General features: G+C 39.4%; 1 protein-coding gene across 6 annotated transcripts in view; it reads right to left on the bottom strand.

The window, feature by feature from the left end:
- The window catches only part of ZNF804A (zinc finger protein 804A), a 234,693-nt gene that overhangs the window by 64,273 nt on the left and 156,632 nt on the right, over positions 1–13,788 (bottom strand). For 2 of the 6 annotated variants that reach the window (XM_073306099.1, XM_073306100.1), the window contains one exon: positions 9,002–9,145. In XM_073306099.1, the coding sequence (XP_073162200.1) occupies positions 9,002–9,145 (144 nt within the window). Of the gene's footprint in view, positions 1–9,001; positions 9,146–13,788 lie in introns of those variants that run through there. The other 4 variants (XM_073306105.1, XM_073306101.1, XM_073306104.1 and 1 more) reach the window with 3 other exon arrangements.

Raw genomic sequence — 13,788 nt, 5'->3', positions numbered from 1 at the left:
AGGAATAACACATCCACTGCTTTCCCCTCATCCACAGAGCCAGTTATCTCATCATAGAAGGCAATTAGGTTAGTCAGGCATGACTTGCCCTTGGTGATTCCATACTGACTGTTCCTGATCACTTTCCTCTCCTCTAAGTGCTTCAGAATTGATTCCTTGAGGACCTGCTCCATGATTTTTCCAGGGACTGAGGTGAGGCTGACTGGCCTGTAGTTCCCCGGTCCTCCTTCTTCCCTTTTTAAAGATGGGCACTACATTAGCCTTTTTCCAGTCGTCTGGGACCTCCCCCGATCTCCATGAGTTTTCAAAGATAATGGCCAATGGCTCTGCAATCACATCCACCAACTCCTTTAGCACTCTCAGATGCAGCGTATCTGGCCCCATGGACTTGTGCTCGTCCAGCTTTTCAAAATAGTCCGGAACCACTTCTTTCTCCACAGAGGGCTGGTCACCTCCTCCCCATGCTGTGCTGCCATATATATATATATATATATATATAGTGGCTGTCATTTGAATTTAACATTACCATGAGCAATAAAGAAAAACAGCTCCTTCTGTGGAAAAAATATATAGGAAAAACTGCCAAAGTGATTTTCAACAGTGAGAGAGAGCTACCTATGGTTCAATTTAAATAAAAGCTTTTAAATCCCAGTCCATGTTTAATTAACATTCAAGAGAGTCAAGATTGCTTGCACATCAGGAGACACAGAAATGAGAAATATCTCTGTGCTGTAATGTGATTAGGAAACTGAAAGGAGCAATATAAATTTGCTCCCTATCTGAAAACTAGTTTTCTGCTTGTTTGATTGCAGGAACTCAAGGGAAGTAGTGGAAGCCCCATCACTTAAGTAATTTAAAACTAGAGGAGATGAAGTGCACCAGAATAAGCTGCAGAGAAGTATTTTGCCTTGGCAGGAAATGGACGGGACGGGATGATGCCAAAGATATTTTCCATCCCTGATTTCTGTAAGCCAAATCTACCAAGAGACAGGAGTTATGTTATTTCCATGTAGGAGAATGGAAAAATTGGTGTTTCCGCTCCATTTGTGTGGTTTCTGCCTGATAATTCCACTGGGATATAGGGTTTTTCCCCACCTGCTGCAGAAGGGGCAGGGACTTTGGCACTGAAATTCTCATTTCTTAGAGAACCTACCGGGCCAAAAGCTATCAGTGCAGAAGCTATGTGCCACTGATCTGCTTCATGGCCCACAGAGTCTTCAACAGCAGCCCAACTCTTGTCATATCCTCTGTGTCTTCAGATTCCACTCCTCCTTTTTAAGCAGATTTCAGAGTTCAGTAGTGGCCCAGCAAAAGCTAATGATGAATAAGTCAGAATTCAAATGAATTGGGACTGTCTGTGTCTTTAAGAGAATGATGCTGCAGACAATAGCCATCCCTGGGCTCTGCCTCCAGCCTGCTCCCTCACCGAGTTATAGGAGACCTGGATCTCCACAGGGTGAAGGTAAAGCAGGATGTATGTAATAGAACCAGGAGGAGCAAGATATAAAAGTGAAGTGAAAGAAGTTCAACATCCTCACTTTATAAAAAAGGTGGCCAAATGGAACCCTACCTTTATGGGGTCGCCAAACTCTGGTCTGCTATCTTGTGTCTACAGCCTTGGATTTGTTTTTGTATGTGGAAGAGATCTTGGGAGTCTTCTGAAGCTTTTAAGTTTTCACTTTGAACAGGGCCCAGTTCCAGTATGCTGATATAATACAGGACAACATTTTAAAAGCCAAGTGTTCCAAGGTGTTGTGAGTAATAGCTAGTTAGTATTTTGTGGCAGTGATAACACTCTCAAGACAATTTGCTGCCTATGTCTTCGACTGATCCTATGACAGTAATGTGACATATCTTGAATAGACAGACATGGAAAAAGTAATATAAAATATTGTTAGTCTTCGGACAAGAAGTGGTTGATTTTAGGGCTTTGCAGCAGGTCAGTTTCCATTGTTAGACATTTATGCTATGGAAACTAGTCTGGTATGTTTATTTACACTACATACATGTTCTTATCTATACAATGTACATAAATCCCATTATTCTTAATCCAAGATTAACTCAACTGTACACTGCCCCAGAGACCCAGCCCCATCACCTGGAGCAGCCATCATCAGGTACAGCTGCCTTTGTCACTGTCCCTCTAGATCTCAAATTTCCCTCTCCATTGACATAGGATCTTTGTCCATGTCTGTCATCTAGGGTGACCAGATAGCAAATGTGAAAGATCAGGATGGGGGTGAGGGGCAATAGGCGCCTATATAAGAAAAAGCCCTGAATATCAGTACTGTCCCTATAAAATCAGGACATCGGGTCACCCTACTATCATCCTCCAGTCAGGACCCAGAAGAATAGAAGCAAATTCACGGTCAGCAGATTTATTGCAATGCCCTATTCGTGCTCAGTAGATTCATTACAATACATTTTATGGAGGTTTGTTTTATCACCCCTAAATATACTGTGAGGTTGTTTTGTTTTTAATTTTGTACAGCAAAGGTAACAGAAAAAAATATTGTCAAATTCAAAGCAAAATTCCTATTTCTGATATGTTGCCTCTGTCATTTTGAGGTTACAGGGATTAAAAAGCAGTGAGGTATCATAACAGAAAGATCAGATTCCAGCACACCACTGCTTATGGCTGTTTTGCCCCAAATGCTGTCTCTGCTGACAACCACACATCCATTTGCATTTTCTGATGTATAATAGATATAGTCTGAGTGCCAAGTCATTCTCTTGCATAGATCTTGATGGGGAATTTCCATTCGGAAAGCCTGCAAGGTCACAATAGCTCTGGTTAACTTATGTAGAACAGGGGAATACCTTTAATCTCATATGTATCCTTTAATGGGTATGCATCCCGTGACGGACACTTTGTTCATCACCCTCTTTGTTGAAAAGTGTTGTTTCTTTTTTTTTTTTAAAGAAACCTTTGGTTATGGAAAAGTGGAGACACACAGCATGTTTTGTTTCAAGTGAAGATTTAATTTGGGCTGTGCTGTTCGTTATCCCTTTCAAACAGCATAGTTTCTTCTCAGAACAATGATATTTGGATGTTGTGAATGGAAGTTGGCAGAGGAAAGAATCCACTATGATGGATGAGGATATTTATTTATTTTCAGAAAGAGGCAAAATATCCACACATTGTGATTTTTTTTAAAAAGAAGCTTAAAAGATGACTGCAAGGTTTGGTGTTTTTTGTTTTTACATTGTCTAAGGAATTAGACAATTGACCGCATAGATGCTAACAGTGGTCACCATGTTAACATTCACCACTGTATTATCGGCTGCCCTACATTTGTTTCCTATGTCAGTGCACATAACCTTAAGTTTAAAATATGTTGGGGGGTCATCTAAAATCTTAGTAAAATTGTGGTTTTGTAAAACTGATCTCATTTTCATCCTTCTTCTTCACTTACTTGTTATGTGTTAGTTCAGAAGAAGTTTGTGATGTTATAAACACCCAAATATGAGCAAAGACTGCTTTCTGATTGGCTATATTATAGGTATTCTCTATAATCAGAAAGCAGTATCTCAGAAGGCCAGTGCAGAGAAGATAATGTTGAGAGGAAGGGAGAAGCCAGAGGATCCATGGTTATGCAGACCTAACGGCAACAAATCTTCACACATGTGGAGTGGGGTGCAACACCTGCTACTGCAACCCACAGGCATTTCTCGCCCTACAATTCCTGCTTGGATCCTTGCACACAAGTAGTTTAATTATATAAGGAGGGGTGATCTTCATTCAGTGAGCCATATGTTGAGGAATGGCCTCTGACTTTAACGGGATCATTTTGTGCCTGAGTTGCTCTCACATGACTGTAGTTGAATGTCTCTAGCTGCATGACTAAACTCTCTTTGGCATTAGCTCTGTTATTTTACTTTTCATCCACATCTTGGTGTGGTTCTTTTTTATTTGTTTTGTGTTGTCCTGATACTGAAAGAGCATTTCTGGAGTCAGAGGAAAACTAAGATCAGATAAGCTTCTGTGGTGTCAGGTGGTTAGTCAGAGGTTGCAGGACAGAGCTGCAGGCTTTCAAATTCAGAAATAAAATCACTTTGTTCTTGTAGAAACAAAAGTCCCTCAAGGAACAACTGATGCAGGAGACCTTGTGTGATCTGGCTTTCCTCATCAACAAAACAAAACACTGCACAGTGCTGACTCTCACGGGCTGTTAGATGAAGGTCATTTATTGCCATATACTGTATATTCATCTGCTGCTCCCAACACTGAAGTGTTCTGAGGAACCGACAGGAATTCCCATTTTTTCCTCATGTCAGAAAGTTATAGGTAACATTGTTGACAGTTGCCCAGACAGAAATACCTCCAGAGTCTCCACAATCCACTAAATGAATGTAATCACTGTTTTCTATGTCAGAAGAGATAAGGCAGATATCCCTATACTTGAAGCAAGTATTTTTTTAATATGTGTAAATCGAGGATCACCTTTACAGTAGTTTTAATTGATGTGACCAAAAAAGAAAAGATTCAGTGACAAACACTGTATTCATCCTATGCTTCTTTATCAACAGATGAGAGACAGGGGGATCCTATGGTTTGAGTAGTAGACCAGGAGTTTAAAGAGTGCCATGGACCTTGGGCAAGCTATTTAGGCCCACACTGTCAAACAGTGAGTTAAATGATAATGCTTAGCGTCCTTAGCTCTGATTTTTGTCATCTCTGAATGGGAATCTGATGCTGTTCCCTTGCGCTTGGAACTGCTCGGTGTTTTTTTTTTTTCTTTTTCTTTTTCAAGTTCCTGAGGCAGGGTCTTTGTTTCCCTGGCCACACTTCTTGTAAGCACCCTCTACAGATGCACTGGTGAACTGTACTGTTGTTATTCCCCTGGTCTTATGGTCAAAGCTAAGAATAAGAAAACACTAAAATAAATTAGATCTTGAGGCAACAGCTTGAACCTCAAGAAAAAAAGTGTGAAATAGAGTAAGCTCTGATGTCTCTCTCACCTGAAGAGAAAGATCCCTTACCATGATCATGAAGCCAGATATTCAGACTTGTCACACACAAGAAATCAGGGCAGGTCTTGACAAAGCAGTAAGGCTTGCATTCAAGGAAATAGTTTTATTATTCTCTATCATGCTGCTCCATCCGGCTATAAATTGCTGGAAAGTAGCAAGTCTTAAAGAACATCCTCCTTCAGTAACGTCCGGCTGTAACAGTTCCTGAGATGGGATAAGGGCAATCTTCTCATGGTTCACCAGGAGACCAGCATACTCTAGGAATTTGATGGTTTGGGAAGCTATCATTTTGTAGCATCATTGTGCTATCACCAGTAGATCATCCAGATAGCATTCGATCTTGATGGCACTGGGGTTATAGATAGTTGCTCTGCAGTCTGTGGTATATTGGAAACTGGTTTAAAAAAAATGACAAACTACCACTTTACATGTGCGAAATTTCCTGGTCCAGCTTGCAGACAGGGGTCTCTGAAGGAATTCATGTGATCTGGGTCAGCTGAGTCAGTTCTGCAGCCAGTTTAGAATAGGGTGGGGTGAGTTGGGCCTCTCTGTTTTTAGGGAACAGCCTGCTTTATGTCTGTTTTGGGGTTCTTGTGGGTTATCATTCTGGACTGAGAAATAAAGTAGTGTTATGTAGCAACCAGGAGTATTTATGTTTTTATCTAACTTCTCCATATGGATGACGAACATAATAAAGTCCAGAAACTTTGTCTTGTGGGAGAGGCAATGAGAGAATAGTTAGACAAGTGGTTCCCAGGCTGTTGGAGCAGAAAGAGCAGAGAGGGAGCAAGAACTGGCCTGGTGAAATGACTGTTAGGTGCCTGCTGAGTGGAATCCACAAAAAATGACTCCATGGAAGCTGAGGGGGGAAAGACCTGCCCGCCAGAGCATAAAGCTGAACACAGGCATGGGAGTTCTTTGATTTTCCAGTTAGGCTTAATTCACCTGCTGAAGCCCTGGCACAGCTAAGGCTCTACTGTTAGAGAAGGAGAATTCCCAGGCTGTATCAACCTTCTCCCCAGAATGTTCTGTCCTTGACAGATAGAAAGGAAGGTAGAGGGGAGAGGGTTGGAAAAGAAATCCAGGGGCAAAAAATATCTCTGACTCTTAGCATGAAGATGGAAGATTGTGGGGGGCAAAGTCAGTGCAGTTCACTAGGTATGTCTGAAGAGGGCACTGACAGGCAGAATGTACTAAAAAATGCAAAAAGAATCTTGTCTCTTTCAAAAACTTGGGAAGAAATCAGAAAACTCACCATATTCTGAGATTCCCAAGTTAGCGATGCTATAGTTAGGCAGGTGTATAAGTGGTCTGAATTTCAGCGGTGCTGAGCACAGACAACTTCTGACTTCAAGGGGATTGTGATGCTTACCCAACTTTGTAAGACAATTTGACATCAACAGATGAAAATCATGATATAAGGGGTAAATATTATTTATTACTATTATTTCAGGAACAATATCCTAATTTGCCAGTGTTAGTACAGAGAATTATCACTTTGTTTGGATGCACTTTGTTCTACAGATGGACTCAGACTGCAAATATGCATCTGAATCCCTACGAGTAGGGTATTGTATTCACAGTTGATCCAAAATGTGAGGGGGACTAGTTTCTGGTTGTTATTTAGATGCGGACAGAAATCTCATATAATCAGCTGGCCTTACAAAATATCCCCCGTTTTGAGCTGAAATTTCGTGAGGGCTATGCCTTCCCATATATAAGTATAGTGCCTAGCACATTTTGAACACCACTGCAAAACAAATAAATACATACAAATATTAACCACTGAACACTAGTCTTTCTTCAGCTTCACTCCTGACCTCTGGGATCTAAAACACTGTCTTCTCATCCCATCTTCAACTAATAGAGAAAAGACCAAATGCTGCAGTCTTTGCTGAGTCCTCTTTGCTTTAAGAATTTGGCAGAGATTGAGAGTGCTGTGAGTTGGCTTGTTCTGTCCCCGCTGGGGACAGAGAATTTGCTGTGGTGTCAGTGACAATTCCTACTGAGTCTCAGTCTTGCTTTTTCCCTGAAGTTAGGATCAGCTTATTTTATGAAAACTGTTTTTAAAAACCTGACGAGTTAAATTTAGGATCATAGGAACATAAACACTACCATAAAGTTTGGCTCAATGCTCTGTCCACCTTAGAATCCTGTCTGGCAGAGGCCAATGAAGGTGTAAATCCTATGAAGGAGAGACTTAGAAAATCCTGCCCTAAGAGGAAGACCTATATTCATTATTTTTGTGTCTTATCTGAAGTTCACAGGAGATTTAACCCATTGTCTTTTAATAAATTTTCTTTTTATTTAAATACATCTTTTTATACACCTGTATAGATTACTTTTAATACTATATATTGTTCTACTGGAATGGCTTGATTCATGTTGCTCATAATGAAAGAATATACATGGGATTTAAGTAGGCGACGCTAAATTCCAAAAGAGAAATTCATTGCACATTGCCAAAGCTTCTACAGTTATTTTCGTGTGTCCACCATCATTCTTATGAGTTTCCAGGTATTCTGCACATCTGAGTTGCCCAAATAAAAATGCAAAACAATTAGTTGAAACCCAATTTTTGAAACTCTGCCAACAAATGACTACAGGATGGTGTTACAAAAAACAAAATTAGTTCTCATTTAAAGAAATGTCTCCTGCCTTTAACAGGAGGGTTTTGTGAATAAGATGCTGGATCTCTGTAGGCTTCTACATAAACTCTAATTATAAACCATTTAAGGGCTGATAGAGTAATTTGTGTACTACCTAATTAAAAATGTAGTGTTTATGCCTGCTAGTGATGAGAAAGAGAGAAATGATGTGTCCTAGGAAGGTGCTTTGGAGGGAAAAAAAGGAAGGGCAACTATCATTCTGGAGACTGTGGTGGTGTTAGATGTCGGTGCAAGTGGCACAGAGAGGTCCATGAGAATACAATACAGATAAATGTTTTGTAAACTTGCAAGCAACATAGGAGACTCAGCACTACATTCGGTGTAGTGATACCTACACTTCACTCTTTATGTACTTTCTAGCTCAAGAAATCAAAGTCATCAAATAAAACTATCCAACTGAAACTACGAATAAGGAAATAATATCTAAAATATCGTTTTACACCTTACTCTGAAGCATACAGTTCTGATCACTGTCAGAGACAGGATACTTGATTAGATAGACTAATGTCTATCCTGTAACACAGTTCCTATGGTCCGGTGACACCACTGCTTTGCTTCTCACTATGAATTCAGTATTCCCTGTAGCAACATAAATAATCAAAGTGGCATGCAGTATTTTAGAGAAGGTTAGTATTGAAAACACAAATATGTGCATTTCAGAGTTCACACTTAGCTCATAGCTAGCTGTGAGTCAAAACCTGTGTATTCTTCTTATTTATATTTTTATCACTGATCCATTAAAAAAAACACGTTATAATTCATTTGAGAAATGTAACTGGGGTAAAAGAAAATTTACCCAATAAATTACCCAATCCTGTAGAATCCACTCTTATGAGAATTTCCTATATGCATCTTTGGGAAGAACTGTTTCCCAGAGCACATTTAACTAATAGACTACAATATTTATTTATATGCCAAACTACTGAGAAACTGATAACCACTCATGTTTTTCCTGGGTACGTTTCATAATTCCATGCTTCCATTCCCTTTTAGAATGCTCACAGTTCCCATAGACCTGGGTATTTTCTCTCACAGTTAGGTCAACTTGGAGGTTCTCTCATCAAAACATCTTTTAAGATTTATTTCTAAGCAAACTGCACATTTCATTTCTCAGTTCTAGGGATTACTAACTATGGACATAGTTGAAGCCTGCGATTTTCAATCACCTCAGGGATTTGGACACCCAGTTCCTCATTAATTTTTATGAAAATTGGTGGTGAAATCCTGCCTACTGAAGTAAATGGTCGAACTCCCATTGACTTCTGCAGGGCCAGGGAAACATCCTCGGTGTCCAAATCCTGTAGGTGGCTTTGAAAATGCCACCTGGATTGACTACGTATCTACCAGATTCCTCTTACCTGTTTGTGAGCATGGTCATATGAGTTGATGTGATTGTCAAACTCCTGGTGTTTGTAGTACTGTTTGTCACAGAGTTCACAGTAGAAGTTGGCCTTAAGGTCTTCCAGGGCTTTTGCTATTGTGTTCTCCTTTTCAGCATAATCCTGAAAAAAACAAAAAACAAAAAAAACAGCAGAACTTTAGTTGTCCCTCTGATGCTAGAAACTGGATTTGTGCTCTTCATTTTAATCCTATTTGTCAACACTGATACTGCCATAACTAAAAGCTTGCACATATTTACCAGGTCACACTGCACATATTTTTCTATATCAGGTGAGAGGCACACAGTTGTGCACATTCCAATTTGCTGCACAAATGAAGGCTACTCTTGGGTATCTGACACATACAAGTCTAGAGAAGCAATTTGTTTAAAGTTCTGTCCAAAAAGGCCAAATATTTATCATGCCTAAGATCACGTTAATGTTAATTTCTGTCAAATAACCAATGCTTAAAATGTTCAGCGTATAGTGTACCTAACCAGAAGAAGCATGAAGACCAAAAAAACCCCACTAATCTACTCTGGTTACAGGACAGTTCCAAAGAATGATGATGATACAAAATGGAAAATAATAAAAACACCCTTAGAATGACCTATCTGAAAATATACACAGATAGATAAATTAAAGGATCATTTCTGTGTTAGAGGTTTAATGATTTTTTCCCCTCAATCTGTTATTTGTCATCTGTAAAAAAAGAAATACAGCTCTTGCTTGTCATTCATATATTAATCTCTTGCAAAGAATCAGGGTTAAAAATAATCTTGTTTATTATTGGAGAATAAATTCTATAAATCCCTATTTGATGTTTTCTTTCCTAGATACATTGACAATAGTATGGCTTTTTCTTGAAGACCATAGTCAGTGTCTGATTCTGATCTCAGATCAGTTTGACATCAGCGTAACTCCATTGACTTCAGTGGTATTACTCCCAATTTGTAGCACTGTGTGTGAGATCAGAATCGGGCCCTAACATTCCAATTGGTATAAACGTTAATTACTCCAAGTGCATACACTGAGGAAAGAATACATTTGTCTGGTTAAATATTTGGAAATTTCCAGTATGAGACTTCTTAAACCAACTTTAGTTTCTATCAGTCTGTTTCTCCCAACAACCTCCTTTTCAAGGAGTAAAATAAGAAAAAATATACTATGAAAATTTATTTTATAATTCTTGACCTTACCTCTGAAAAATGAACTAAAAAGTTCCCTATTATACTTATTTATGAACAACTGTAAAAGCATGTCATACAAAGTCTGTTTTTAAAACAGCTTGTATAAATTTGCAACACTTTCCGGAGTTTCCTAAAATGTTCAGCAGAGGTGATTTTCTAAAATAAATAATGGGAGTAACAATCATAGTGACTTCAGTTTTAGAGTTGCATCTTAAAATGGCACTTATTTCAATATAATTCAAAGTGGCAGAGCAGCTGGCAAATGTTGATTCATTCACAAGTAGCATAATCATAGCTATTTTATCATCTACTTTCATTTCTTACAATAAAATCAGATTGAGTATTTGCTGTTAGGATACAGTAGATAGCACTAGGGGGTTAGAGTCATGAAAAGAATAACAAAATCAGCTCAGAATTTTGTCTTGAATGGAAGCTAAATGGCGCCATGTTTCTAATGAGGGAAGGGGAAATCACACATTTTTTAAAATATTTTTTAGATTTTTACATTTTATAAAAAACTAAGTTTCATATAAAAACCAAGTGAGCTATCAGTTCCAGGAAAGAAAGGTGCTACTTTATACTTAGAAATATATTTATAGTGTATGGGGGCCTAGCCTGGAAGTCCTGCAGTTACTAGCATGTCTGAAACTCTCTATTTCAAATCACTTCTATAGTTGCTTAGGTTGGATGAGCTTGGGGTAGAAGTGGGGGCAGCACAGTCAATCCCCGAGGGGATGGAATGTCTTGCAACACTGCAGAAACTGGTCTGGAGTTGCGGTGGTGGTCTGCAAAGGGATTCACATCCGGTTTTGCTTGATTAGGAGGGGAGGTGCAAAATTAAGGGGTGAAGAGATTTGTGAAATCAGAGCATTATTACAACTCTAGAATGTTGTATAAGACCATTTAGAGGGAAATGTGCAAGTACAAGAATATGCAAGATAGGAACAGTGACACACCATGACAGACAATGATATTTTTCATTTCCGTAATACTCCATTTGAGGATCGCAAAGCCCTTTACAAATCAAACACTGAGCCAGATTCTGTTACTTTTACTCACATGGAATAGCACTTAATTTCTGCTTCTGGAATAAAGTACTACGTATCATAAGAGTGAGACAATTGGGGCTACTATAACTGAAATGACGTTTACTTGGCAATTATACTTGGCAGAGCCAATGCATCATAACAGAAATAGCAGTTCCTTGGGCCATGGTAACCATGCCACCACAACTCTAACACAGCCTTAGTGTTTAGACTCATCCCAGTCATTATACAGGGATCACTACCATTGAAATACGCTATGGAATTTTTAAAAATACACAGCAATTCTAAACAACAATATATAGCAAAAGTAAAGATGCAGCTACATCTCATTGAGACTGCAAGTGGAACCAAGGTGGCAGAATGTAATAACCAGAGATGAAACCTGGCCAGAACACTAGGAAAACATCACTACTTTTAAAGAAAAGCTTCAGAAGTCTGGAAAGACCTCAAATGATCAAAACCCTTGGTTTTATGTCTCAGTGCAAATACTGTTGCAAACCTTTCCCATTTTTCATGAAGAACAGACTCGATCAGCTGGCATACTAACTGTAACTAACCTGGGAATGGGATTGCTTTGCTGGTATTCTGCCTGGATTTTTTGGTTTCATGGTACATTTGGGGATTTCTCTTGGCCTTAGTATGAGGTAAACACTAGCACTGCAGTGTGTCTAGTAGCCAAGTTTGGAGACCTATTGCTGTTGATTTGGAGGTGGTCAGTCGGTGGGAAAAGGCAAGGAGCTTGGTATTTTTCTGTGCATTAAAGGAGTGGGGAATTGACTCACTTTGTTAGCATCCCCAAAGAAACAAGATAAGTGAGAGAGCAAGTAGGCCACCAGCTTGCATGGGGGGAAGCTAACTGCCCCAAAGGTATCACAGATTGGAAGGGTACATGGTGAGGGTGTACATTTTAGGTTACTTTGTCCCCTGGCCCAGCTCCAAAGACTGCAAAAAGGTAAAGGAATGTGGTTTCAGCACTTTTCAAGAACAGACCTTCAGTGTCCTTTATGTGCCTACACCTAAAATGTACTTTGTGCACTTGGTATGTAGATCCTAGAAAGTGCTGAGCACCTCTTGCAAGGTGTTGGGTGCCCTGTTTTCAGCATCTTGCAGGATAAAAGCCTACAATAGGCAAAGGCTAATTCTTAATATTTCTTAATTAGCCATATAAGATTGTTAGTAGAGAGCTGAGTGATGTGATGCTCCATATTCTTTATAGAAATATGCTTATGATATGAATATGGCATAACTAAGACATATTTTATGCAGGATGGCTCGTGTAAGATATAATTGGAAAGCTTATGATTTACTGAATGTGATTATCCAGTTTGTATGCATGTATCATTTCTGTATCTGGAGTTAGGAATATTGACTATGTAACCATTATGACTGTGGTTATACTTGGAAACATCTACCAGACAGTAAGCAATCAGCCTTAATTGGCCATTAGGAAAAAGACAATGAGTCTTCCAAGATGTGCAGCCCCCATCTTCCAAGAGTTCCTTCCTGTGGTCATTGCAAATAAACCTGGTTTCATGGTTGCTTTGACACTGCAAGGTCAGGTGATAAAGTCACCTGGTTAAAAAGTACCACTTTGGACACTGCTGGTACTTTTCTACTGTAACCAAAGGCTTCCTGCCTTATGTAAATTCTATTTAAGGCTGGGGAGTAAGGCAAACAGAACTCTTCTCCATTGTCTTCCTGCCCAAGAAGAAAGACTGCTGAAATTACCTGAAGAGACAAAGGAACTGAGCGGTGGGAAAGGCAAGGGCTGAGTCCAGACTAAGACAGGAGTCTAATCTGTAAAGAGAAATAACTGGAACTCTAAGCTACAGAAACTCTGCAACTTGCTTAAAACAACATTTAGGGTGAGAATTACTTCTTGTTACCAGTCTCCTTACGATTTTAAGCTTAGTATGTGTGTTTTGTTTTATTTGCTTGGTAATCTGCTTTGTTCTGTTTGCTAGCCCTTATAATCACTTACAATCTGCCTTTTATAATTAATAAACTTGTTTTTGTTTATAAAACCCAGTTTGTGCAATTTGTAACTTCAGGGAGGGGGCAAGAAGTTGTGCATATCTTTCTCCACACCGAGGGAGGGGGTGAATTTATGAGCTTACGTTGTATAGATATCTCTACAGTGCAAGATAATATTATTTTCGGTGTACTTTCCAGAGGGGAGCTACACTTGAGTGCTGGGCAATTTCCTAGCTGAGTCTTCTCCTAGAGAGCTGTTTGCAGACTCTGTGTGTGTGCTGCCAGAGGCCGGAGAGCCTAATTCAGCAAAACAGGAAGAGGGAGCCCAGGCTAGTGGAGCAGGCAGGCTCAGTGAAATCCCAGTACATCAGGTGGCCCAACCCGTCACAAGCTGATTGGAACATTTTCAACTAAATGTAAGATATGCTGTTTTTTCAAAGCCAAAATGTATTGTGTAGACATACCAATTTCAATTAAGTTTTCAAAAGAGAAGGTTTCTGAAGTCCAGGATGGACCCTCTTGTCACCTGAATCAAAGGCCTGACATTTTTGATCTG

This window comes from Lepidochelys kempii, chromosome 11 (genome assembly GCF_965140265.1).
Source record: "Lepidochelys kempii isolate rLepKem1 chromosome 11, rLepKem1.hap2, whole genome shotgun sequence".
In the NCBI taxonomy this organism is placed as follows: Eukaryota; Metazoa; Chordata; order Testudines; family Cheloniidae; genus Lepidochelys; species Lepidochelys kempii.
The sequence above is the reverse complement of the archived record's forward strand: the minus strand, read 5'-3'. Positions and strand labels throughout refer to the sequence as shown.